Source organism: Ovis canadensis, chromosome 2 (assembly GCF_042477335.2).
Source record: "Ovis canadensis isolate MfBH-ARS-UI-01 breed Bighorn chromosome 2, ARS-UI_OviCan_v2, whole genome shotgun sequence".
Lineage (NCBI taxonomy): Eukaryota > Metazoa > Chordata > Mammalia > Artiodactyla > Bovidae > Ovis > Ovis canadensis.
Genome location: NC_091246.1, coordinates 987737 through 1014978, shown reverse-complemented (window position 1 = coordinate 1014978; position 27242 = coordinate 987737). Strand labels below are relative to the sequence as shown.

The 27242-nt window shown below is 55.5% G+C and overlaps 1 protein-coding gene across 1 annotated transcript in view; it reads left to right on the top strand.

Annotated features, from left to right (window-relative positions):
• Nucleotides 1-27242, top strand: part of MYT1L (myelin transcription factor 1 like) — a 394605-nt gene that overhangs the window by 294352 nt on the left and 73011 nt on the right. Inside the window, exons 9-14 of the mRNA XM_069573812.1 lie at nt 4270-5244; nt 9968-10102; nt 15381-15471; nt 17128-17235; nt 20542-20753; nt 23979-23981. Of these exons, the coding sequence (XP_069429913.1) occupies nt 4270-5244; nt 9968-10102; nt 15381-15471; nt 17128-17235; nt 20542-20753; nt 23979-23981 (1524 nt within the window). The remainder of the gene's footprint in view (nt 1-4269; nt 5245-9967; nt 10103-15380; nt 15472-17127; nt 17236-20541; nt 20754-23978; nt 23982-27242) is intronic.

The window sequence follows — 27242 nt, the reverse complement described above, 5'->3', positions numbered from 1 at the left end:
TTTCATTACCGTAACCCGGGCATCAGCCTTCCCTTGGCGGTCCGCTGGTTAAGAGATGCCGAGTATTTCATTACCGTAACCCGGGCATCAGCCTTCCCTGGCGGTCCGCTGGTTAAGAGATGCCGAGTATTTCATTACCGTAACCCGGGCATCAGCCTTCCCTTGGCGGTCCGCTGGTTAAGACTTCCAGGTCCAGTGCAGGAGGTGTGGGCTCCGTCTCTGGTCGGGGAGCTAAAATCCCACCCACATGCCTCATGGCCAAAAACCCAAAACATAAAACAATACGATAATGCGGTCAATAAAGACTTTTGAAATAGTTTTTACATCAATAATAATGTCTTTTTTAAAACAACAGGCAACTCTCCAGGTCCACGCTTGGGGTCGCTGCAGTCTGTAGGTGCAGCGCTGTGCCTGGCACCCTGGGGCAGGTCTGACCTGTGCTCGTACATGTTTAGCCAGCACTGGACGCTCTGGGATTGCACAGGGCTGGTGCTGGTGCAGAAATGCCTGTTGTTTGGAGGAAGAAGAAGAAAGGAATTGTATGTCTGCATCCAAGAAGAAAATAAGAAGCAGTGGCTTCTGGGGGAGAGGCCGAGGGGGCCCTGGGCCAGCTCTCAGAGGCCGATTCATTGCTCTGCCCGTCGAGAGCCCACCCCGAGCTCTCAGAATTTGAGCTAAGGAACCCAGGATACCCAGGAGAGGGGCCTTCCACTCTGCAAAGGAGACCTCAGTGTCCACCCTGCCCCATGAAGTCCTGGGCTCCCCCTGGGTGCTCAGTACAGTAGGGAAGCTAGGGGGGGCCTCAGTGAGGTCAGTGGGCCTCTGGTCCATGTGGCCCGCTCTTCCCAGCCTCCACCCTTCTCACCAGCAGAGAAAGGGGAGTGACCTTTCCTGCATGAAGGGCCAGAGGAAACTGTGGGCTTTTGTGATTTGCAGCCCATGGAGGGCGGGCTCTTAGACCACACCTCCTGTGACCTGGCGGACTAGAGAATTCCTGCTGTGGAGTGTCTCTTCTTCCTGTTCTTCTACGTTGTTTTAATCTGTTGTCTACTTGAGAGATTTTAACGTCTGGAAAGAACAACAGCAACCTACCTTTTGATTCTAGACACTGAAAGAATCAAAGGGTGGGTCTCAGACTAACCTTTGGAGACAAAATTCTCACTGAAGTCTGCACAAAGTTCTAACCACATCAAATTCTGGTTATGAGGATGGAGAAGAAAAATTTTCCTACATGGCTCCAGTTTTTAGAGAATTTTTTGTTGCTGTTTTCTAGTTGTAGCTTTGAGCATAAATTGTTTATAACAATCTGACTCAAAAGATAAAGTTCAGATCTACAACATTTCACAAAGCTCACACTGGGATCCAAAAGATGCATAGAATCCCAACAAAAATCCCAGTGCACTCGGTGAGGAAACGCTGTGGAGACCCCATGGGCTGAGCTCCTGAGCCACCTGCACTTCCTGGGCGCAGGGCCCTCCCCGGGAGTGGCTGGATCCGCCCTCCTCCAGTCTCCAGAGGCGTGGACACGCTGGGAGCCCCTCCCAAAGGCGAGCCCAAGGCTGCCCCCTGCACGTGTCCTCCCCGTGAGTTACCACAGCAGCTCTGCTAGAGAAGAGACTCCAGCCGGGTAGAAAGGCCACAGAGATGCGGGGCCTTCTCCTTAAACCTCTGAGTGGCCGTGCTCTTTTGTTTAGAATGTGGACCTGAACTTTAAAATACTTTTCTGGTAAAGCATCTTTTCTCATCGCAAACACACTCTCCCCGTTTCCTGGAGCATTCATCACACAAAGAACTGCCCCCACTGACTCCTGAATCTCTTTGGATTGGAAATTCAGTTTGTGGACTATCAGGACCACGTTGGTAAGGCCTAGCTGGCCCAGAGACTTCTGGACCGTTTCCCACTGCCCACTTCCACGTGTGGTCCTTGTTATCATGAGCCTCAGCAAAAACACAACTAGAAGGGTAAACTGCCCGAAAGCACAGAATCAGAGAGGGAAGTCCAGAAGCTCACTGTGAATGATTTTGAATTCTGGAGGCTGAAGCTTCAAACCTGCTTGTTGGCAGGTTCCTGACGGACCCCCTCCATCCATCCACATTATTAGGGCTTGACTTTGTCTCACATGCGTTTTTAAAGAGTTAAATACTGATAACTTGAGAAAGTCCGTTACCCACGAGGATCTTCCGCGGCTGGAGCCGTCTCTCTTGCCATCCCCTTGCTAACGGCTGGGGTCCAGCAGCCTCGAGGACACAGAGGGTGGCCTTGTGGTTTTGAGCGCCTCCCCCTGGCTGTGAGTGATATACTCTTAGGTGAACGCGTCCTCGGTATTTCTGATGTGTTCACTGGTTTTGTTTTCCTTTTGCTGCTCTTTGGGAAAACATGTATGCTCCTTTTCAGGCTATTGACTCCCAGAAATTATCCAAAGCAGTGACAACATTTATTTCATGCAATTAATGATACTCTCTGACTAATATGTGAGAAATTTGATTTGCTGATGTTTAGAGAGATGTTAAATTTCAAAAATGTGTTGGTTCCACGTGTGGGCCAGCAAGGATGTTGTTTCCTGTTACTAATGTGTTGATGTCCGACCCCGTTCACCAACAAAAACCTTTTCTAAGGAGACAGCACAGAATCCATAAAGAAAACACTTGGGCCCCCTGACTCAGCTCTGAATCACCCAGGATATTCTACCAATCAATACGCCTCATTTCCTCACTAATACACTTTTAACATTCTTCTTACTCTGGTTTGTTTAATCATAGATACAAGGAGTATATTTGAAAATGGCAGGCAGTTAACCAAATCCAACCTGAAATGGGCGGGGGAATCCATTTGCAAATCCATTTAGTATTATCTATAATTTGCAATATGTGTGGTAGTGATCACATAGCATGAGGGGAAACGATGCATACTCTATAAATATCCCTTTAGAGTTAGAATATGTTTCAGATGAAATACAGGGGTTCAGTTCAGTTCAGTCACTCAGTCGTGTCCGACTCTTTGCGACCCCATGGACTGCAGCACACCAGGCTTCCCTGTCCATCACCAACTCCCAGAGCTTGCTCACACTCTGGTCCATCGAGTGGTGACACCATCAAATACAGGGGTGAGTGTAATTTTTAACATGGTCCTTTTAAAATGAGTATTCCCGAGTTCTTTTGAGTGTGGCCATGACATTTACCCACACGTTCTATGCGCCAGCCCACACGGTGCACGGGCATGGTGTCTCTGCCAGCTCTCCCCGGGCTTGCCGCGGCGCAGGGCAACCGCAGCAGGCGCTGGGTGGTGTGTCATTGGCGCCAACTCACCGCACTCCTGCATTTAATGGGCGTCTGGCTGCTGCGTACTTCTCCCCGTCCACCCTCTCCAGCCCGCTGAGATACAGTGAACCAGAGTTCCTTCTAAGTTTAGCTGGGGCTTGTTGCTTCACAGTGTATCTTGATAAACTGGCTCTAAGGTAGAAAATCTAAAGCCACTCTCAGCCCCAGTATGTGCTCTTGGTATTGACTGCCCAGGGTCGGTGTTGGCGCAGAACCCACCAATGTTGGGATGTCGGCATCCCGGCAGGACCCACCAGAACCTTGGGCTTTCTTCTGTGCTGCCCAAGCAGCTCTGTGAAAGCAATTTAAAAGCAATTGCTGTGAACATCTGCTTACAAGGTGATGACAAGTTCACAAACTCTTAGAAAGCCTAGTCGTACCATGGATGTCATTATTATGCACGCGGTCAGGCAGTAAGTAGAGAAATCCAATTTTAGAAGCAATGCTTAAAATTTGGAAGTGATGAAAAAGTAATACTTTAAAATTATATTTAGGCTTCCCAGGTGGCTCAGTGGTAAAGAACCCACCCGCCAGTGCAGGAGATGGGAACTCGATCCCGGGGTCGGGAGGATCCCCCAAGGAGGAAGTGGCAGCCCACTCCAGTGTTCTTGCCTGGAGAATCTCATGGACAGAGGAGCCTGGCGGGCTGCAGTCCATGGGGTTGCAGAGAGTCAGCCAGGACTTAGCAACTAAACAGCAACAAGACTGTGTTTACCCTATCCAGCGGCTTGTCTGTCAGTTCCGGGAGCTCCTAGTCTGTAGCAGGTGTACCCAGCGCCCGGTGCCCTGAGCACACGCCCCTTTCAACGTCCCTTCCGCCTGCGGACCTGCAGGGGGACTCCAGGCCCCCGATGGCCGCGCCCCGAGCTTGCCTTCCGCGCTGTTGCAGCCCCGCGTTCTAGCCGCTCTCCCCTCTTGTTCTCTCGTGTGTCCTGTCTGCTCTCTCTGCAGAAGACCACCAGCTGGGCTGCCACGGCGCGCGCGCGCTGCAGGACACGGACAAGGACGACAACAACAACGACGAGTACGACAACTACGACGAGCTGGTGGCCAAGTCGCTGCTGAACCTCGGCAAGATCGCGGAGGACGCGGCGTACCGCGCGCGCACCGAGTCCGAGATGAACAGCAGCACGTCGCACAGCCTGGAGGACGACGGCGACAAGACGGAGGCCCCCGGCCGCAAGGGCGAGCTCAGCCTGGACCTCAACAGCGACGTGGTCAGGGAGACGGTGGACTCCCTGAAGCTGCTGGCCCAGGGCCACGGCGCCGTGCTGGGGGACCACCCGGGCGACCGCGCCTACGCGGACGCGCTGGCGCCGCCCGACGGCCGGACCTTGAGCTACGGGATGCTGGGCAAGCCGGCCAACAACGGGCTGGCGGACAAGCTGGTGGAGGAGAGCGACGAGGAGGTGTGCCTGAGCAGCCTGGAGTGTCTCCGCAACCAGTGCTTCGACCTGGCGCGCAAGCTGAGCGAGGGCAGCCCCCCGGAGCGGCCGCCCCCGCCCGGCGCCGGCCCGCGCGCGCACGGCCGCCCGGAGGACGACTTCCCGGGCCGGACGCCGGACCGCAGCTACTCCGACATGATGAACCTGATGCGGCTGGAGGAGCAGCTGAGCCCCCGGCCCAGAACGTTCTCCAGCTGCGCCAAGGAGGACGGCGGGTACCGCGAGCGCGACGACGACGCCGCCTCCGTGACCTCCGACCGGTCGGAGGAGGTGTTCGACATGACCAAGGGCAACCTGACCCTCCTGGAGAAAGCCATCGCCCTGGAGACCGAGAGGGCCAAGGCCATGAGGGAGAGGATGGCGCTGGAGGCGGGCCGCAGGGACAGTCTGCGGTCCTTCGAGGACCAGTCCCCGCGGCCGCTCCCTGGGGAGGAGAGGAAGCCCAAGTCCGCTGACAGCCATGTCAAAAAGCCATGCTATGGTAAAGGTAATATTTCTACCTCACGTAAGTGGCCTCGTGGAAGCGGGAGCTAGGGCGAAAGCTGTCGGGCGTAGGCTGCCGCTCAAGGAGGCAATCACCATGCATGCTCTCGCAGGATTCCAGAATTAGGCCTCACAGTTACGTCTCCAAAGAGCAAATAAGATATCTGTCTGAAAAATGCACAAAGCAGCTTAATAACATGATATATCAGGGGAAGACGCATGTCTTGGAGATCCAGGGTGAGAGCGCACACCCATCACGTGATAGAGAATGTTAGGGTGAGCCTGTTTTCTCGCAGGCGAGCCACAGGCTGTGCGGAGTGGCGAGGGTTTACGTGACAGTTAGCCAAGGGGAGTGAAGCATGCATTTCAAATTGCATTGAGTAGGTGGCGTCATGATTTGTGAAAGTGAAGTAGCTCAGTCGTGTCCAACTCTTTGCGACCCCATGGACTGTAGCCTACCAGGCTCCTCCATCCATGGGATTTTCCAGGCAAGAGTACTGGAGTGGGGTGCCATTGCCTTCTCCAGGAGATCTCCCCTACCCAGAGTTTGAACCCGGGCCTCCCGCCTTATAAGCCGACGCTTTACCATCTGAGCCACCAGGGAAGTCCTTGATTTATGAAGTCAGCACCCAGTGACAGTTACTGACGAAGCCTCCCCTGTGGAAAACATCCCTGCTAGGAACCGCACGGTAGCAGCGGGATGACCACTAGCCTGAGGCGGGGGCAGTGACTCCACTTAAAGTCGCTGGTCAGCGACGGGAGCCGCGTGTCCCCAGCGGAGACCGGTAGTCCTCCTTCTGGCGTGCCCACCCCTCCCTGTTCCCAGCCACCGTGGAAACAGTCATGGTGCTTGCTTTATCAGGAGACACTCAAAACCATCCTCTGCCAGAGCTCCAGCGAGGTTTCCGGTTGTGAGATATGTGGGTGCGTATCTGCATGGGTCCATGCATTTAGCCATGTACACATATGGTCACTACACCTAATACGTGTAGGTGTATATTTCCAGCCTGAACAGTTGACGTCAGCTTTCCAGTAACAGCCGTGTTCGCTTTCTGTATGAAGTGGATTATAATTTGACCTCGCGTAGTCCCTTATGAATATTTCAGTTCCAAGACTCTTTCAGAACCAAGTGAGAAGCAGCAGCTTCTAGAATGGAATGGGTGATCCCCTAAACTCCTCCCTAGTCGTGCCAAAAAGGCCTTCTGTCTTGTGTGCTCTCCTGTTCCTTCTGAATATTGCTTCCTTATAATGAGGTTCAGATTTTGCTTTGGAAATCAGTTGCTAGGGAACGTCACACAATCAGAACCTACTTCTTCTGTGCGGACACAGGTCTGTATTCTCCTCTCGATGGGCATGCACCCCCAGGGGGGCATTGGGCTTTTCTTTAACCAAACTCCACTGGAAACGGACCTCAGCCAGAGGCCTGCTGGGCCCTGCACGTGCCAGGTGCTTGGGCGCTGACGGCCGTTTCAGTAAGGCAGGTGTAGGCCAGATCCTGTGAAGTGCAGCTTGTGAAAAAGGGTCCCCTCCTAAAGACCGTGACTTGGAGCTCAGGGGACCGTCAGGCTTGCTTTGGGTGTTGCAAGACCCGGAGATGCAGCGAGTGTGTTGATAATGAACACAGTCTCTTAGAAATCCGTAGTTGGGTATCTGAGAATCCCAGGTGGCACTAGTGGTAAAGAACCCACATGCTAATACAGGCGACATGAGGGACGCAGGTTCGATCCCTGGGTTGGGAGCGCACTCGTGTTCTTGCCTAGAGAACCCCACGGACAGAGAAACCTGGTGGCCTACAGGCCACGGGGCCACAGAGTCGAACACGACTGTTAAGTCTAACACGCACACAGACAGGGAACACTTAGGAAGAAACGGTGTCCTTCCCTGTGGACTGGGTCAGGGATGGGCACGACAGCTTTCTGCAGAGCGTTTCAGGCCCGAGTCCGGCTGCGAAGGCCACCTTGCGGGCTCATGCACGCCAGGCTTCCTGCGCCTGCGCCGGCTTCTGCGGTTTCTCCCACCCCAGCAGCTTACTGAAGATTCCCACTCTGTTTTGTTACTGTTGCTATGTGTTGTTTTGGGGAAGAAGTGGAGTTCAGGTCACTTGTTTCCCCTCAATAAACAAGGGCAGAAAGGAAAGAAACAGTAAGATCCCCACACGGAGATGCCCTTTTCCCTGAGAGGGGACAAGGTTGGGGACTGGGCTTTCCTGATGACTTCAGCCTCTCCCCAGGTTTTCCACACCCTCCCCCTCTGGTCAGAGAACACCTCCACTTCCTCTCAGTGTGTTCCACGTCGCTCCCAAATTTCTTTCGAAGATGTCATAGTTAAATGCAGAACCAAATAAATAAAGCCAAGGAAGGACACCAACATGGGGAGAGAGAGGAATGGTCTCCTATTTTTGAAAAGCTTTCTGCCCTCCTGGGCTTCCCTGGTGGCTCAGACAGTAAAGAATCTGCTTGCAATGCAGAGACGTGGTTCCGTCCCTGGGTCGGGAAGATCCCCTGAGAAGGGACTGTCTGCCCACTCCAGTATTCTTGCCTGGGATATCCCAGGGACAGAGGTGCCTGGCAGGCATGGCCAAGTGTATATCGACAATCTATGGTTAGCTTCTCTGCTGCTTTATTAAACATGGAGAGGACATGCATACCAATTCTCATCCACACACAATCTTTTCAAAATTATTTAAATTATAGACGAGTAACTTTCCAAAAGCTTGCGCTAAAACAAAAGCTCATCACAAAACTTTTTCCACCTTCTCCGCAAGTGTCTGCTCCAAAGGAGAGAGGGAAGGGCTAGACCTAGCACGCAGTGTTCCTAGATGTCGTTGCAAGGTTTGGGGTAGATTGTTGGCCTGTTTTGCTTGCTTGGTTGTTTTGCGTTTGCTCAAAGATTTGTTTTCAAGATGAATTGGGGTTGTGAGAAGGGAGAAAGCAAGGAGGTGGGGGTGTTGCCGAAGGCAGAGGTGACCGCCCTCCCCCAGGACACAGGCATCGAGAGGAGAGTACACCGTGGCATCTGCAAACCTGCAGTGGCCAGAGCCGCACGGTGTTCATACAAATCTGCGCTGAGCTTCAGAACACTTTCAAGGTCGTGACATAGTATAATTTGTTAGGAAACGGTACAAACTCATGGAAAAGAGTCACTTAATGATTCCTAATAGTTATAACTTATGTTTTTATCCTTTAAAGTCATTTGTATCTAGTTTATCATTTTAAATCTCTAATTTATGATCTTAAATAATATTTTCCTTTGAAACAGTTACTTGCACTTGCTATTTTATATTTGCATCCATTCAGTTATACCTCTAGTATTATGAAATTCAGTTCAGTTCAGTCGCTCAGTCGTGTCCGACTCTTTGCGACCCCATGAATTGCAGCACACCAGGCCTCCCTGTCCATCACCAACTCCCGGAGTTGTATCTAGGACATATCTCTCACTGGTTTAAGAGATCCCAGGGCCTGAAAGAGACATCTAAGAGAATAAAATGTTAGCTAAACAATAAAAGGAAGGATTTTTATGCAAACATAAAAGTGTGTGTGTATATATATATATATATATATATATATATATATATATATATTCCTGTGAGTCCTATGTCTATTTCAAGTTTACATAAATGATTAAGAAAAAATTTTATAAAAGTTCCAAAAATTTTAGACCAATCCTCTTTCTTGATATAAAATGAATCCTCCAAAAGTAAGACATCTGCTTTCTGGATGCTTTACTAGACTAAAGCAGACTTCTGGTAGTCACCAGCTATGGTCCACCTGTGCATCTCGTTTTGAAAACTGGTTCAGAAGTAGCGTTTCACACACCGGCATGACTCTGGTCTGGGCTTCCTCGTAGAAACAGGTTCTGGGGTTATTTTCTGCACGTCACCGAGCTGCGGCCAGTTCTGGTCTAGGGTTAATTTTGTTGGCGATGTCACTGCACTCTGGCATCTGGCGTCCGCCCCGCGGGCACCACAGCGCCCCCAGGCTGCCCAGAAGCGCCGCCTCTTAGTCTGGCGCATGCTTGCACAGCTGTCCAAGCCTTCCTCTGGCTCCAAGCACAGACGAAGAGATCAAAACAAATTACTGCTCCAGCAGCTTCTGAAACATCTCTGATTGCCCATCACCTCTCTCAGGTGGGAGTCCTACCATTTCGGTCATTTGCTGGCAGTGCCTTCTGAGAGTTCAGTCTGTCCTGAGAAAAGCATTGAATTTGTGTCCTAAGAACAGTGTTTCAAGAGAAGACATTTCAGTGCCAGTAAAATCGTGCAGTTAATGGCGTATACAATCAGAGAATTCAGTAAGAAACTCTGCTGCAGAGTGCTTAAAAGACGTTATGTTTCCTGGTTGGATATCACGAAGCAGTTGGTGAAGGATTATGGAGATGTCTTGTTCTCTGAGAAGGTCACTGTCTCATCATTATTTATGTTGATTTCTTTGAGCAATAACTTATCATGTAACACACGGGAAACGATTAATCAAGAGCTCAGGTAGGGAGAGCATTTTTTTCTTTAGCATCGAAAGTAAAATATGATTCATGATTACACCATTTAAGGTTAAAAAAAAAAAATCACCCGAAGCCAGAGAATGACCCAGGATGTCACAGTGTGTCCCCGACACCTGCTTTATGTCTTTATGTATCAAGGTCTCTTCAGATTGTTAAATAATCACATTTGTCTTCGGTTGGTTGAAAAAAAAATTCATTCTCTTGACACCTGTTATCGCTTTTAGATCCCTCGAGAGCAGAAAAGAAAGAGAGCAAGTGCCCCACCCCCGGGTGCGATGGAACGGGCCACGTAACCGGGCTTTATCCGCATCACCGCAGTCTGTCCGGATGCCCGCACAAAGATAGGGTCCCTCCAGAAAGTAAGTCGGTGTCTCCCCAGCGCCCTGGCGCGCACACGCCTGCACCTCGTTTCTGCGTCCTCCTCGCCTGCCATTCCATCTCCGGTCAGTGCCGCCCGACGGGTGTGTCCTCCTTGTCCGAGGGGCAGCTCGGCCAGGACCCCGGCTCCCCCCACCGCAGCGTCCCCTCGGTGCGGTCCCTGCACACCCACCTCGGACCCCAGCTCCACATCAGTGTCACCCCGCCACGGCCCCCAAGCAGACGGCCTGGTCCTGCCTTCATCTCGAGCTCGCGGCACTTCCCTCCTTTCCTCCCCACAGACTGCAGCACTGAGTCTAGATAGCCTCTGAGACACCCACCCCGCGCCCCACAGCTCTGACCCCCAAAGAAAAGGGACTCCGAGGTAGCTTTCGCCCAGTTAGCTGAAGTGCTCCATCCACGCTAACCAGTATTTATGTGTAACAGCATTCTACTTAGTGTCTATTTCATGCTGTCCCAGCATTTCTACACGATAAAATCCTAAGGAGGTTTAACTCGAGTTGGATTTGATCTTACGAATCTGTTTGAACTACTTAGGTTCTGAGAACATGCACCCATCTATGAAAACAACTAACTTTCTTTTAGAGCTGAAATGATGCCCCTTTTTTGCTTATCTTTTCTCGACACATAAAGTGTGCCAGCTGTGAAGCTACCATTAGAACTGATGGCTCAGGGAAAAGGCACGCTTTCAGGAAAGACTGTGTCAGCCCCTGATTTGGGGCCTAAGGCGGTGGGGACCACTCGTCGCCCGGCTGGAGAAGCGGCAGCGGCCAGCTGGTGGTTGAGGGGCCCTTCTGGAGACTTCCCCGTCACAGCAGCCAGCTTTGGAGGGGCAAAGAAAGCTGTGCGGCTTAGGGGACAGGTTGAGCTGAGTGTTCTCAGATGACATGTTTGTAGAAGCTGCTGTGGCTGCAGGCTTGCAGGTGACCCCTGGCGGTGGGAAGGCCGTGTCTCTCGGAACCATCCTGCGAGCGAAGGTGCAGGGCTGTGGCCGCAGCGAATTGCAGAGAGGCCGCGCCCGTGTGTTACATGAGCAGAGGCAGCTCGCTTCACCCCGGCCGCTTCCGCCCAGCACCCCTGGGTCGGGCACCCGCTCGCACTCATCCAATCCCCAGTACACCTGCAGGGGCATTGGCCCTGTTTTCAGATGAGGAACAGGAAGGCCAGGCGCCTCCTCCTCCCCGGGGAATCGGCTCGGCACCTGGCACCGAGGACGCACACCACTTTCTGAGCTCCTCTGAGCAGAGAACAGAGCTCAGACCCAAACCCACCTCTGTCCCAGCCCCGAGCGCAGCTGTCTCCATGGAGACCTGGGCTCGGCCTTTGGGTTCAGTCCTGACCGGCCGTGTCGTGGGGCAGGAGACCTGCGCTCTGTGCCACTAGTCCTCATCTACAAACAAGGCGGGAGGGCCCTGCGCTGACGCGTGAAGAACAGGGAGCTTCTCTGTGCGCTGTTTCTTTGAGATGTCGAAGTGGAGCATCCGCTCCTTCTCACGGCTGAGCGATCCTCCTGACTCCCCATTCCCCCAAGAGCAGCCTGGGGAGTCTCCTCTGCACCCCGACGCCACATCAGCCTAAGGCAGTCTCCCCTGCACCCCGACCCCCCGTCAGTCCAGGGGAGTCTCCTCTGCACCCCGACCCCACATCAGCCTAAGGCAGTCTCCTCTGCACCCCGACCCCGCATCAGCCTAGGGCAGTCTCCCCTGCACCCCGACCCCACGTCAGCCTAGGGCAGCCTCCCCTGCACCCTGACCCCTCATCAGCCTAAGGCAGTCTCCTCTGCACCCCGACCCTGCATCAGCCTAGGGCAGTCTCCCCTGCACCCCGACCCCACGTCAGCCTAGGGCAGTCTCCCCTGCACCCCGACCCCACGTCAGCCTAGGGCAGTCTCCCCTGCACCCCGACCCCACGTCAGCCTAGGGCAGTCTCCCCTGCACCCCGACCCCACGTCAGCCTAGGGCAGTCTCCCCTGCACCCCGACCCCACGTCAGTCTAGGGCAGTCTCCCCTGCACCCCGATCCCACGTCAGCCTAGGGCAGTCTCCCCTGCACCCCGACCCCACGTCAGTCTAGGGCAGTCTCCCCTGCACCCCGACCCCGCGTCAGCCTAGAGCAGTCTCCTCTGCACCCCGACCCTGCATCAGCCTAGGGCAGTCTCCCCTGCACCCCGATCCCACGTCAGCCTAGGGCAATCTCCCCTGCACCCCGACCCCACGTCAGTCTAGGGCAGTCTCCCCTGCACCCCGACGCCACGTCAGTCTAGGGCAGCCTCCCCTGCACCCCGACCCCACGTCAGTCTAGGGCAGTCTCCCCTGCACCCCGACCCCACGTCAGGCTAGGGCAGTCTCCCCTGCACCCCGACCCCACGTCAGCCTAGGGCAGTCTCCCCTGCACCCCGACCCCACGTCAGCCTAGGGCAGTCTCCCCTGCACCCCGACCCCACGTCAGTCTAGGGCAGTCTCCCCTGCACCCCGACCCCACGTTAGCCTAGGGCAGTCTCGCCTGCACCCCGACCCCACGTCAGCCTAGGGCAGTCTCCCCTGCACCCCGACCCCACGTCAGCCTAGGGCAGTCTCCCCTGCACCCCGACCCCACGTCAGCCTAGGGCAGTCTCCCCTGCACCCCGACCCCACGTCAGCCTAGGGCAGCCTCCCCTGCACCCCGACGCCACGTCAGTCTAGGGCAGTCTCCCCTGCACCCTGACCCCTCATCAGCCTAAGGCAGTCTCCTCTGCACCCCGACCCCGCGTCAGCCTAGGGCAGTCTCCCCTGCACCCCGACCCCACGTCAGTCTAGGGCAGCCTCCCCTGCACCCCGACCCTGCATCAGCCTAGGGCAGCCTCCCCTGCACCCCGACGCCGCGTCAGGCTGGGTGCGCCTTGTTCACGTGCCGTGGACTCAGCTCTGAACCAGAGTCACTGTCACCTTCTCGGGCACCCCCAGGAGATCGTTTCCAAAGATGGACTCATACAGGAGTCTCTGCCATAGACATGACCAAGAGTCAAAGCTCCACAGAAGCGTGTCCTTTCCCACTTTTGATCTGTTAGCTGTTTTTGGGGCAGCGCACCCTAACCACTTTCCTGTCCAGCTGAATTCCATAAAGCAGCCTGTATGTACCCCAGCTTTCAACACACCACGCTAGAGACACAGAGGACTCACGGAGCACCGCATGAGGCAGGAGCCCCCAGCCCGGCTCGGCGGGGGCCGGCTGCGTGCACGAGGCAGCGCGCCCACCTCACCAGCGAGTCCCAGCCGCTGCCGCGGGCATCAGGGCCGGGGCTACCGCAGGCTCCGCACAGGTGCCGCTCGGGCCGTCCTATCTGAGAGGGAGCCCTGGGTATTCTCGAAGAGCTGCCGTGATGGTCCAGTGGGGGGCCAGGCAGGAAGGAGGTGGTGCCAGAGGGTCGGGTCCAAGGAACGCTCCAGAGACAGGCTGGCAGGACAGGATGTGAGAAGGAGAAAGGGAGGCAGGTTGAGAAGACGCCCGGGAGCCTCCCCCAATCACCAAGGTGGGGAATCCAGAACAGGGCGCATCCAGCAGGAGTCAGGTGGCCTGGACTTCTCCAGCTGAAGCCGGACGCTGTGTGTGACGGTCCCCAAGGGCCAGACTGCCAGCCAGGACTCCTGGGCGAGGTCAGACACGTAGGAGGTCAGTGCTCTGGGCAGCATCAGTAAAATTAGGATGAAGCTGCTCAGAGAGGAGGCTGAACAGGAGCCCAGGCTGGGAGGTCTGGACACAGGCGTGTAGGAAGGTGGGCAGAGGAGGGGACGCAGGAGCAGAGACACCCCAGGGGCAGAGGATGGGGTAGAAGGCGGTTTTTCCAAGAGGCCTACACGTGCAGGGGGTGCCTGAGAAAAAAGTCAGGCAGAAGGTGATGCAGAGGGCAGCGAGTTTGCCGAGAGAGGCTGGAGCTGACCCCCGAGAGGGAGACTGGGCCCTGGAGGAAGCCGAGACCCCTGCAGACCCAGGGTAGCACAGACCCCATCCCAGGGCATGCTGGGTGTGGAGGGCGGAGCGGGCGTTGGCAGGAGAGAGTGGCCCACCGTGCAGGCAGGAGCGGAACCTGCGCCATCTCCAGGGAGACTCAGCCCTCGGAGGGTTCAGTCTCAGGAAGAGAGGAAGCCGTGTCACGGGGAAGGTCGAGAGCAGTGCTGGGAAGGTGATCAGGTGCCAGGGAGGGGCCAAGAAGCGAGCCGAGGCGGGCGGGTCAGACAGCAGGTGGTGGGGGCAGGGTGACGCCCCAGAGAGGAGACCCCGACGCCTGCTCAGGCCGCGTCCTGGCAGAGTGAGCCCCCCGGCCGCCCCGCACGGATCGAGCCTGGGCTGCTGGAACAGACAGGGCTGCAGGGGCACAGGGCCCCGCCGGGGGATATGGAGGGGCTTCGGGGAAGCAAGGGAGGGTCCCCGAGATGAGAGGGACCGTAGGCACAAGTGACGCACAGAGCTCGTGCGGACGGCGTTCGCCAGGTGCCAGGGCACCCTCGCCACAGAGGGTCAGCACGCTCGCTGCCCTGGTCCCACGGAGCTCAGGGGCCACCGGGCGGGGGCCGGGGGGGAGGCGGCCACAGCGCTGCTCACCCCTGGCGGACCCCACCGTCCAGGGCAGCGATCGGTCAGTGAGGACCAGAAGGGAACGCTCGAGCACCTGTCCAGGGCCGTGACCTCCTCGGGGAAGCTCGGGCTGGCTCTCCAGACAGCGTGGCCTGCTCCGCCCTGTGGGCCAGGCCCTGCACCTCCCTCCTGGTCTCCCCTGGGCCCGCATAGCTCTTCCATCCTTGTATAATCAAGAATAGGATGCCCAGTTCCTAGATGAGAAGTCATCCTCTATCTCTCTGTATGTACATTCGGGTTTGGGAGTGCCTGTTCACCCACAACCCCCTTGCGTGTGTTTCCAAGGCAGAGGCGTGTTTACAAGCTGCCGATCTGTGTGCTGCGACACGGCTGACCCCCGCCCCGAGCTTGCGCCTGAGGGCCACGCAGGGACCCGGGTTTCCTGCCCCGGTGGGAGCAGCCCTGCGCTCCCGCTGCCCGAGCCCCCACTCCCGCCCAGCGCATCCTGCTTTGCATGCTGGTCAGAGTCAGGTGGAGACCACCTCCCCTTCTTCCTACCTGTGTCTCCCTGCCCATGTCCATCTCAGACGTGTGTAGGACTGTCTGTTGTAAACTAACCCAGCCTTTGTTAGAATGACTGCATATGCTTGTCCTGGGACCATCTCTGTGTTTTAACGCTGGGCTGTTTTCTCTGCCTCTCCTTGCCAAGTTCTCGCCATGCATGAAAATGTTCTCAAGTGTCCCACTCCAGGCTGCACGGGGCGAGGGCATGTCAACAGCAACAGGAACTCGCACAGAAGGTAAGCAGAGCTCCTGCGTCCTTGCTGCAGGGAGCCGATCGGGGAAGCCCCTCCCCATGCCCTCGGGAGGGGGCGCAGCCCCGCGGGGCGGGGCCCTGGGCATTCCCCTCAGGAGGGGGAGCTGAGCCAGCCCGGGGCTCCCAGCAAAGCTCAGGGCTTAGCCACCCGAGTCTGCAGGTGTCTCCCCAGCTCGTGATGGAGTGGCAGTCCCCTGGCAGGTGTCCTCCTTGAGGTCGGACCCCGGATGGAGCTGTAACCATCTGCAGCGACTCCAAGGAAGGCAGGAACCGCTCCCTTAGCTTCCGGGGGTCAGGAGGTCCCCTCCTGTCCCCATCAGATGGGATGGCAGCTGCAGACCACAGACGGAGCACAGTGTGACCTCACTTGGCAGCCCCGTGACCCCAGCTGGCACCCTGGTCATCCGTGTGGGTGTCAGCAGGCACCAGCACGAGTGCAAAGAAGGTGGTGGGGGGACAGGCCGGGAAAGGGGCCCGAGGAGCCGCTCTCTGCTCGGCACAGACCCCGCTCGCACTCGTGCCTCGTGCCGACTTCTGCCAAGTGGCCTCTCATACAGTTCCCAGCAGGCCCTTGTTACCCGATAGCCTGAGAGCGATCCTGTCAGATTGTTTCTGCCCTACCGTCTCAGCTTCACGAAGTTGCGTAAAGTCATATCTGAACAGAGGAAGCTGTGACGAGCTTCACTGTCATTTGCATGTCTGATGAACTTGGTTACTTGTGCTAAGTTTATAAGGAGGGAGTACTTGTGCTAAGTTTATAAGGAGGGAGTACTTGTGCTAAGTTTATAAGGAGGGAGTACTTGTGCTAAGTTTATAAGGAGGGAGTACTTGTGCTAAGTTTATAAGGAGGGAGTACTTGTGCTAAGTTTATAAGGAGCGAGTACTTGTGCTAAGTTTATAATGAGCGAGGTCACAAACCTGTACCCCTCAGCGACGTTCCTGGGCGTCCTCTGGAGGACCATGATGCGATGGCTGGATCAGCCCCCTAATGCCTGATTGCAGGGCTGACAGCATCAGCTCCTTGGAATCCTCACCAGAATCACACCAATTCCGGACTCTGTGTGTATGTGGGTGAAGCCTCTGCTCTCTGAGCAGAAATGCACACAGCAGACACCAGGGTTTCACGAAAAATCAGCTCAAACACAGAAGAGCACCCTTCTGTCTCTTCCTGTCAATACTTAGGTTCAGAAAACATTTTACAGGAGCATCGAGATCTTTCTCCCTTCCTCCCCCTTCTGGGTATCTTTCTGGGGAGGAGTCAGCTGGGCTGGTCAGCCTGTGTCCACCATGCTGAGGTCAGCAAGTGCCAGAGAGCCCTGCACTCAGGGTTTTCAGAAACCCATCCTACCCAGTGGTCAGTTCCCCAGCGAGCATCCCAGAGCGGACGCCGTGTCTAAGATTCTGTGTCCCCTGAAGGATTCTGCCTCTGTTCTGTCATCCTTGAAAGGGGCTGTGCATTTGCTGACGTGACGCGGCCATTAGCATGTCTGCTGGAGCTGGGGGCAAACATGCGAAGCCCCTTCCTGGTTCACTCCATCCCCGAGGCTCAGGAGCCTGATGCTGTGAGAGGGAGGGAGGGAGGAGCTGATGGGGTCAATGAGGGGTGCTGAGGAGGACACTTAGACCCCTGTCTTTGCAGCCTTTCCGGATGCCCTATTGCTGCAGCAGAGAAACTGGCCAAGGCCCAGGAGAAGCACCAGGGCTGTGACGTGTCCAAGTCCAGCCAGGCCTCGGACCGAGTGCTCAGGTACTGGACGTGCCATTGGGATCCCTGCACAGCCCTCCCCACAGGACGGGCACCCGGACGCCCCTGAGGGGTGGCCGTGCCTGGCGTAGGGCAGGGGAGCCGGTTCAGTGAGGAGATCCCACTGGGGCCCTGAGCCCCACCACCGGTGCCATCCAGCACCCCTGGGTCTCCCCGAGCCCTGGGGGTGCAGAGGGAGCCGTCTCTGGCTCTCCTCTGGCCCTGATGCTCCAGGCCCTGGCCGGAAAGGCAGCTAGAGAATTCACGGGGCGCCCCAAGTCACTGCACCTCAATCTGGGGGAGAAGGCAGCACCCCCGCTCCAACCTTTGCGTTCCAAGGGCCCCCCGTCCTCAGATGCCCCCAGGAGGCGGGCGGGATGATGTCACCTGTGTCAACATCCCCACTCGGCGTTGAGGAAAGCAGGGCGCAGGGGCCGAGGACTTACCTGAAGCCACTTGGTCGCTGGCCGTGAAGACGGGGGTGGGGCAAAGGTCACCTGGCACCCTCCACTGCGACCTTCATGACGGCTCCTTGTGGCCAGTGAGGAAGAAGCCTGGCTTCCCTCGGCACTCGTTTCCAGCCCTCGCCCAGGGGCAAGCTGGTCGCCCTCCATGTTTAGTCAGGGCCACAGCAGCAGCCCCCCCGTCCTTACGAGAACTGCACCGTGATCCCCGCAGCTGCTGGTGCCCACGGCGGGGCACACCTATGCTGGAAGGGCTTCTAGCCTGGCACTGAGGGCAAGTCCAAGCTGACTCCGGAAGGGCAAGCAGTAAGCACACACGCACACGTGTGCACACACTCGCACCTGCACAAACACGCACATCTGCACACATACACACGTGTACACACGTCACACACGACAGACACACACAAACACGTGCACGCACACAGTGCCCACACGCACTCACACAGGCGCACATGTACACGGACGCCTGCACACACACACCCACATTTGCACAGACATGCACACCCACCTACCCAGATCGAGATGCACCCACACAGATACACACACACACACGCACGCGACTTTGCTTCTGTTATTTCTTTGGGATAAATCACCTGGAAAAAGCCACTAGGAAACGATGCGAACACCTCCCTGGCTCTGTCACGTATCACTTCCCATCTTCCTGAAAGGATTTTACCATAGTCATTAAACTCCGTTTTATCTCTCAATAGAAAAGTTAAAATCTTTACAGAAAATGAGAAATGCTTCACTGGACAGAAATAAGAAAATAAAAGCCTTCTATGATCCTACTGTTTAGAGAGAAAGCTCAGTAAATTCTGGGGTGCGCCCCTCTAGACGTTTCTCCTCGAGGTCGCTGCCCACCTAACGTGTCCCCAGGTGCCCGTGACTCAGCCTGCTTATAGGTACGCCCACACCAAAGGCGTCCGTCCCCCCTCCCTGACCCCGGCAGTGTGCATTTGGGGAGGAGCGATTAACCACAGGAGAGTCTGAGGAAACGGAGAGATGGAAGGGGGCTTCTGTTCAGGCCCCTCCCCTTGCACAGGCCCCCCAGGGCTGGACAGGTCCCATGCCCACCTCCTTTCCCCCATCCTGGGCTCGGCTCCAAGCTTGCCTCTCACTGAGGCGCTCACTGGCCACGTGGCACGGATAAGACACATCGGAAGTGACAGACATGGCCTAGTTCACAGAGAGGCCTCCTCTCTGCCCCCGAGCCTGGGCCCCTTTCTCCACGTAGTGTGATGGGAAGCCACGTCCAGTGACGGTGAAACAGGAGGCCCTGGGCCAGCCCATCTGCAGCGATGGCCCTCCCCCCAGCCTTGGGCGCGGAGTGAAGAGGCAGAATGAGGACAGGCCTGGGGGCAGCAGCCCCTCAGCGGTGCAGGAGGCACGGCCGGCCAGCCTGGGCTCGGCTCTGCAGCCCCCAGGGGTGCAGCTTGACGCTGATGGCCCGGCCGTGAGCGGGTCTGGAGGCCCTGGCCCGTCCGGTCACTTCACACTCCCCAAATGCCTTCACGAGGGGCCGTGCATTTGGGGCGGCGGGGGGACAGGAAGACAGGAGGAAGGAGGAGAATTTCAACCCACGATCGTTCAGCTGCTTATGCTTCTAAGAGTCTCAGGCAGGTGGCCTGACAGGTCATTGCCACTTAGGTGGGGGCTGCGGTCCTGCCCCATGCCCCCCACACACAGAGCCCTGCTCAGGCCCCAGCGCCTGTTCCATCTCGTCACCAAACGTCCCTCCTCGATGCCTCTGCTGCAGGCACCCTCCCTCAGAGCTGCTCCCGCCTCCTCAGGGCTCAGGGGTCATGCCTTCCACGCCCACGTCCTTTGTCCCGGGCGAATGGACAGTCCTAGCCTGGGCCTGCCCACCCTGCCTCCTGCTGCACCCAGAGAGGCGCTGGCCTTTCTTGTCGCTTATCGTTCAGTGTTCCTGGTGTGTTTCCTGCCCCGTCCTGGATCTTAACTTTGACGAACTCCAACTTCTCCCTTAAAACTGAACGGGCTCTCATGGCCCCGGGTGTCCTCCATTCCCCAGGACTCTGAGAGCCCTTGGGCTCCTGAAACAAGATCACAGTCTAGGTGACCTTGGAGGGCAAGGCCTAAGCTTTCTTCATTTATGACCCACCCCACTGCCTGCTAAAATGCCCCAAATAATAGACATTTAACTAACTGTTACAACTTTTTGGTGATTTGAGAAGAAGTAAATAAGGTAAATTAATGATGTCAAAGTAAATGTGTTGGTGATTTGATAGATAAACTTGTTAACATACAGAGAAGTTTGGCGCAAAGAGTCTAAGGGAATTCTCTGCACCAATTTCCTGTAAATCTAAAATTATTTTTTTAAAAGTCTAGAAGGTCCTTTGAGATAGATGGATACACAAAAAGCAAGATAGAATGTTCATGAATATGTGACCGAGAGTTCTTCCATATTTTGTTAAGGGAGCTTCTTCTCTCGCTTCGCCCTGCGTGACGCTTGCAGCACTGTCTGAAAGCCCCACAAAAGGAGACCCAGGGATCTGAGATCCCTTCCCACATTCACTTTGCATTGTCTTCTCCACACTTTCTTAGACTCTGAAAAGAAAAAAAGGGGGCAGGGGCAAAGGTTAAGTGTTTTATTTTCTGTTCTTTTTATTTCCAAAAAGTCGGCGTCTTGGCAGAAGCCAATTTAATGTTGTATCATTACAGCACGCTTGGCCTTTTCTCAAGAAAACAGAACTGGGATTTTAGCACGAGATTCCGGTTTCTTAACACAGCTAAGAAACAAGATGTTCTCGTTTTAAGATGAACCACGTCTCATGTGTGGCCGTGAGAAAGCAAGCTGTCCATTCTCTCTCTCTGCTTCCAGGCCCATGTGCTTTGTAAAGCAGCTGGAGATCCCACACTACGGCTACAGAAACAGCGTGCCCACCACCACGCCTCGCTCCAACTTGGCCAAAGAGCTGGAGAAATATTCCAAGACTTCGTTTGAGTACAACACTTACGACAGCCACACTTACGGCAAGCGGGCCATAGCTCCCAAGGTGCAAACCAGGGACATATCCCCCAAAGGATTCGATGGTAGGAGGTGCCCCCTCTTCTACATGAGCGTCACGCTTGCCGTTGATAATGTTGTTGTTGTGCATATCCATTGCCTACAAACCGACCGAGCATGGGGTCGCTCGCTGGGCACCAAGGAAAGCACGCCCGCAGCCTAGGCGGGTTTCCTGCGGCCCCAGGTACCCGCCGGTGTGGGCGAGCAGGTCCTCGGAGAGGGAGGGGGGCAGGGAGGGAGGGAGACCCCTTCCCCGTCATCCCCAGGGAAGAGCGTCGTCCAGGCGCCGGCAGGTGGTGGAGACAGACAGCCGTGGGCTCGTCTGCTCCGCGGCGCTGCTGAGACATGCCCTCATCTCCACCAGCTTCCTCTGATAGACGCCCCGACACAAAGCCAGGAGAGCCGGGGTAGCTGCCCGGAGTCCGTGGTTCTCCGGAGAGTTCTGTGCTCCCTGCCTGTTCTCAAGTCGGGATGCGTGGTGCATTCATTGGGGAGATTTCTAAATTCTCATGTCTGTGGCTGCACCCCAGACCAGTTAAATCTGACTCCCCAGACGTGGTCCCTGTGGGCAGCGTTTAAAAAGTCGCCAGTGACCCTAACACGCAGCTCCCACGGGCCCCACCAGCCTTCCTCCAGTAGCTCAGACCCCAGGGTGGGGCCCGGGGCGCCTCCTGTCCTGGCTCTGTGACTCTCTCACTGGCCTCGCTCGTGGCTGCCTCTGTGTCCACCAGCAAAACAGAGCCCAGAAATAGGGAAACGTGCGCTTCAGGAGGAAAGGCCGTTTATTTTCACTCACGCATATTTGAACCCACAAGAAGGGGTGCAAACTCTAAACAGACTAGTTCCCATGTCCTCACAGAGCTAATTTGGTAAGTAATTGAAGCACAGGGGGAGACTGCGTTCTGTGACTTTCCGCATCTATCTAACCACGTTTCTACTTTCAGTTCTAGGATATATGGGCTTAGTTGGCAGATGTTACCGATGGGGATGTGGGTTGTATACTCTGGGCGATTTAGGAGTCTTATCTTGGTGTTCTCCAGCAGAGGCCAGGAGAAAGGGTTTGGAAGATTTCGGAGCAGCTCTCTGAAAAAGATATTTAATTAAACTCACAGCACACTAAAAAAATCCATTTAAATTGAATGCTTGGGGAGTTCCAAAACCTTTTTACAATTCCATATGAGTTGCTGCACATTTTTCTACATTATTTTAATCATTCTTTACACTAATAGCAATTAATTTGCATGGTGAATGAAATGTAATATTTCTTTGATGTATCTCAGATTGATTACCCTTGCGTGTATCAGTTCTAAATACATAGGAACAAAGATGGAAGTGGAGAAAAGGAAGTGGCTTAGGGTATGACATAATAATTGAGGGCTTTGTGGTAATAATTTGCTAACTTCAGGCTTTGTTATAACTTCATTCATTTGATGCTAATGAGGGGTCTGAAGAACTTGAACTCTTGAGCCACACAGTTAAGGTCTAAGGGTCCCCAGTTCACTGCCGTTTTATAGGGTCTGGTGGCCACTTCTGCACACGGCCTGTGCTGCTGTCCTGCGAGACCCGATTTCCTGTCCTTTCCATTGCGTTGTTCTGGTTGGACCTGTGAGGTCGTGACCAGGATCACTATGCTCTTTCTCAGCTCTTCCTTTCGTAGCCTAGTGGTGCTAGACACGCGAATCCTCCCATGTGGTGGTTTCCCTGAAAGCGGAGGGAGCAATTGTTCCAGCCTGCTGGCTGACTACGTGCAGCTCAGCCAACAAGGCTATGGAGGGGAACCTACACATATCATTGGCCCCCCAGAAAAGACCCCTGCTGTTGCTATGCTCTTCAGCTGATCCCCAAATTAAAAGAACACAGAAGAGACACTTCAGCGCCAGGTCTTCCAGGAACTAAGGGAAAGGGAAAGGCAGCCTTCGTGGTGTGACCGGCGTCTGTGGCCGCCCCCGAAAGGGCTGTCTCCAAGGCTTGCCCCAGGCACACGATGGCGGGGCCATTGCCCCCAAAGACAGTGGCGCCTCCGCTGCGGGAGGGGAGCATAACGTCTAGGCGTGGGGCTCAGGGGCTGGGGTGCATGGAGGCTGGAAAAGCAGGACTCTTGCCCCAGGCTCTGGGGTCGTCCCTCACATTCCACCAACCATGGCCAAGGACAGTCAACAAACATCGATCTATTCACCCACGTTCTCCCATACTCTCAGCAGTGGCTATCTGCGTCTCTCATCTACCTGTCTGTCTGTCCCTCTCTCTCTCTATCCATCCGTCCATGGGCCCACTATCTGTCCACCATACGTCTATCCATTTTCTCCCTCTTCTTTCTTTATAACAAGCTTCAAGGAAGAGACTGTGTGTAAACAGAAGACAGTGGAGCGCACCCAGGCACAGTGAAGCAAGGTGTCCATGCTGCCTGAAGGGATTAGCACGAGTCTTACCAAAGTGGTGACGTTTAAACTTGGTCTTGAGTGGAAGCTACCAGCAGGCAGGAAACCCACGAGGGAGTGAAAGCGGCCAGCCAGCCGGCGAGGCAGGACTTGAGGCGTGTGAGAGAAGGGACAGGATGGCCCGAGGCGGTAAGGAGACAACTTTGTGTCAGCCTCGGGGAGGAGGACACCGACATCGGGCATCCCGGTGCGGAGGTGACGTGGGAGGGGGCAGGCCCTGCAGGCTGCCAGCCCTGCGCCTCAGCAGCCCCTGGCTGGCACCTCCCCGCCTCCCCCCAGGCCTGTTTTATGGTGAGCTAAGAATGGCATTTCCACTTTAAAATAGATGGGGGGAAAAAAACAAAAGAAGAATCCGAATGTCAGTGTTCAGAAGCAGTTTTCCTCACCCGTATCGTCGGCGGCTGTTTCACGGAACAGCCCGACTTGCAGTTCTAGCAGGGACCTCGTGGCCGCCAAGCCTCCACCACTGCCAGGCCCTTCACAGAAAAAGCTTCTGACCAGGTCTAAGCCATCCCGCTGTGTCTCTGAGCAGTTTCTCACCACCCTCAGGCTTTGTTAAAAGCCTACGTTCTCAGCCCCGTGCGGGCCCCTCTCCTGAGCCTCCCTCTGGGTTATTCCCAAATTCCACGTTCTCCTGACCATTGTTTAACCACTCTCTGTTCAGGAAATCAACTCTGAATTTTCATTGGACGAACTGATGCTGAAGCTGAGCCTCCAATACTTTGGCCACCTGATGTAAGCAGCCAACTCATTGGAAAAGACCTTGATGCTGGGAAAGATTGAAGGCAGGAGAAGGGGATGACAGAGGACGAGATGGTCGGATGGCGTCACCGATGCAATGGATATGCGTTTGAGGAAAGTCAGGGAGACGGAGGACAGAGGAGCCTAGTGTGCTGCAGGCCACGGGGCTGCAAAGAGTCAGACACGGCTCAGCAACTGAGCAGCAGCTGCTCTTCAAAGGTCTTGTCTCTGATGCTCCCACCTCCCCATCGCCTGTGCTCCCTGCCCAGGCTCATCACTGGAGTAGGGAGGGTCCCTGGGCGAGCCCTCCTGGGCCTCCAGGTCCCATCCTCTGGGCTAGGCCTCCCTGCCTCCACCCCACCCTCAGGCCAGCCTCTCCCTGGGAGACCTGCCTCCCCGTTCTCCTGCCCCCCACACTCACCTCCACCTCCAGAAGCTTCATCCCCAGCCGTGTCCCTGGGACAGATCGCGCCTGGACTCAGAAACCTGCCCCTAGCCTCCTCAGACCTGCTCGTGCAGAAGGAGGGGTCCAGGCCTCCCCCTGCAGTGCTGGGTCCCATGTCCCATCTCCCGAGACCCAAACCCCACTGGCAGGTGAAGCCTGGGCAGACAGGAGCTGGGCAGAGGACACCCAGAGTGAGTGAGCAGGCGGGAGACCACTGAGAATCCAGCCCTGGTTTAGACGTGATAAACCCTAAACCGCGTGAGCAAACTGCCTTCGGGAGGTGCGGCTGTTACCCTGAGGACTCGACATCCATGGCTCGGCTTGCTTACGGGAAAGTCCAGCCAGACTTGAGGGGGACACAGGCCCAAACGGGGGGCGGATCCTCAGGAAGCATATCTCTCTCTGTGCTCCATTTTGTCTGCCTTTCACAGAAATTCGGGTCGGAAGGCCATAGTGATCTACTCCCTACAGAAAATGGTAATTCAGGAGGACAACACACCCACGTCGTAAGAGTCTTTCAGGCAGAGTAGACTAAGTTGCAAGGTGGTTGGTTGTTTTCCTAATTCATCATCTTCAATCACTGGAAACCCCAACCTGCTGTTCCTTTTCCTGCACGAGAGGGCAGGGCACTTGAAAAGGACCTTGTCAGCACGGGTGAGATCAGGTGGACTCCTGACGTCGTAAATGCGAGGGCCTGTCTCTGGAGTGGAAGCTGTTCTGTCTCCTGAGTCCAGGGATGCGCTGGCATCCAAGGGACAGGAGTGCATTTGTTTGCTGGTTGACTGGGAAAAGCTTTGATGGAAAATAGCTTTGTCAAAAGAAAAAGAAAGCACGTTTTTACTTGGTTAAAGTGGAAGGGGTCTGCCCCAGGGCTGGGAGCGTGGTAGAGCGCTGTGGCGCCCCCTGGTGTCCACGCAGTGAGCCCCAGAAGCTCTGAGTCTGCTGTGGTTCAGTTGCTAAGTCGTATCCAAGTCTTTGCGACCCCATGGACTGCAGCACGCCAGGCTACCTTGTCCTTCACTGTCTCCTGAAGTTTGTTCAGATTCACGTCCATTAAGGTAGTGATGCCATCCAACCATCTCACCTTCTGCCGCCCTCTTCTCCTTTTGCCTTCAATCTTTCCCAGCATCAGGGGCTTTTCCAATGAGTCGGCTCTTCGTGTGATTGGTCATAAGGATTACTGACACTAACAGCTTTGTAAATATTCTGCAAATAGGAAATAATGACTAAAACCAAAGAGCTTCATTATCTGAGAGACTTGAAGTACACAGACTCTCATTTGCATTTGGAGCAAAGAATACATGATTGATGGCCCGCAGGGAAAGGATGCTTGTGAAACAAATGTTCTGCTCGCCTTCCTTCTGGGTCATGTGAGCTGACGGGCACATCAGTAAATTGTCCAGTTCCATCAGCTGCTAAAATTCTGGACGAGGCCCATCAGCTTGGCATAATCCAGAGGAAGTGGAGTCTTCCCATTTAAATATTTGGTAAAGTCAGTGCCTTTTACCAGAAGTTGCGGAGTGCAATCTGTTGCAGAGAGACACGTATGCCGTTTACTTTGTTTTAGAAACTGAAATCCCCTCATTGCAAAACTAAACTTTTTTTCTTATTTATGTGGACCATATTTCTTTTCCTGAACCAGAAAAAAAAAATCCCTCTTTTCACTAAGGGGAAAAAAAAATCCGTCCTAAGTGGTATTTCATTTCTCCCAGTTTTTAATATTCATGTTTTTATAACAAAACTGTAAACGATGTGAAGCCACAAGCTTGAGTCCTTTCTGCAAGTCTTGTGAGCTGCCGAGGGGCCGGCTGCCCTGGCTTGTTTACAGAACCCACTGGAGGTGCCCCCGCGCGGCCCCAGCCTCCCCGCCTGTGCTCAGACGGGAGACCAGGGCCCCCTGCTCTGTCTGCGCTGAGCAGGTGTGCTCACGGGGGAGAGAGGAGGGAAGAAGGGCACACACACACACGAGCGTGAGGACTGGTCCTCGGGCTTGACCGAGTCTGATGAGCAGGATGGAAGGCGTTCCTCGCACTGGGCGGGTGCGAGGGTGTGAACTGAGCCTGCGCCCACAAGTGGGCTGAGCCAAGGCCGGCAGCTTCCCTGAGGCGGCTACACGTGCAGAGCCTCCCCACGCCACGTCCTTGGGGTCAGGAAAGCTCAGTCTTCCGTCCCAGGTTGGAAGGTGTCGATGGTGAAAGTCCGTGCTTCATTCGTGTTGCAACAGGGCGCTTTGGGGCCGCTCTTGGGGATGCTGTGATGACCAGCAGTGATGGCTGTGAGGTTGCAGTCACTTGCTGACCACACCTGGGCGGGGCGCCAGGTTGCAGGCACCAGGATGGCAATACTGAGGACAGGGGAGCAGTGTCCCCTCCCTCTTTCGGGAGAGGTGACTTGTCTGCCAGAATGATCTTGATGGGGCTCTCACGTGCACACAGGCAGCCTTGAACAGGGCTGGACCCCCCTCTGAGCTCCCCCGCACCTCGGCCTCTGTCAGGGTGATGGCTGAGCTCCCTGCAAAGGGGCCTGTGCCCTGTGAGGGGGTGGCACCCTGCAGACCCTGCAGTCAGCTCTCCTGGCTCCCTCGGGGCTCCCCTCGGAGTAATTCCTGCCCCCTCTGCAGGGTCAGGCGAGCTGCTGACTCCTAAGCAAAGGGCATCCTGTGTCTTTAATGACCCCGGGCACATCCTAATCAGTCATCCGTCGGTCATCTTCCCGTCCTTGCGCTAAAGGAGGTGCAAACAGCCCCGGAAGCCACCCTTGCCCTATGGGCCCGAGTGGGTGGTCGGGAGGCTGGCTGGTAGCTCAGAAGGATCCCTGAACGAAGCTGGTGGCTGGGATGCACAGGAGGGCATAGCGGCAGGGCCCACCCTTCCCAGAGCGCGGGTGCGCGC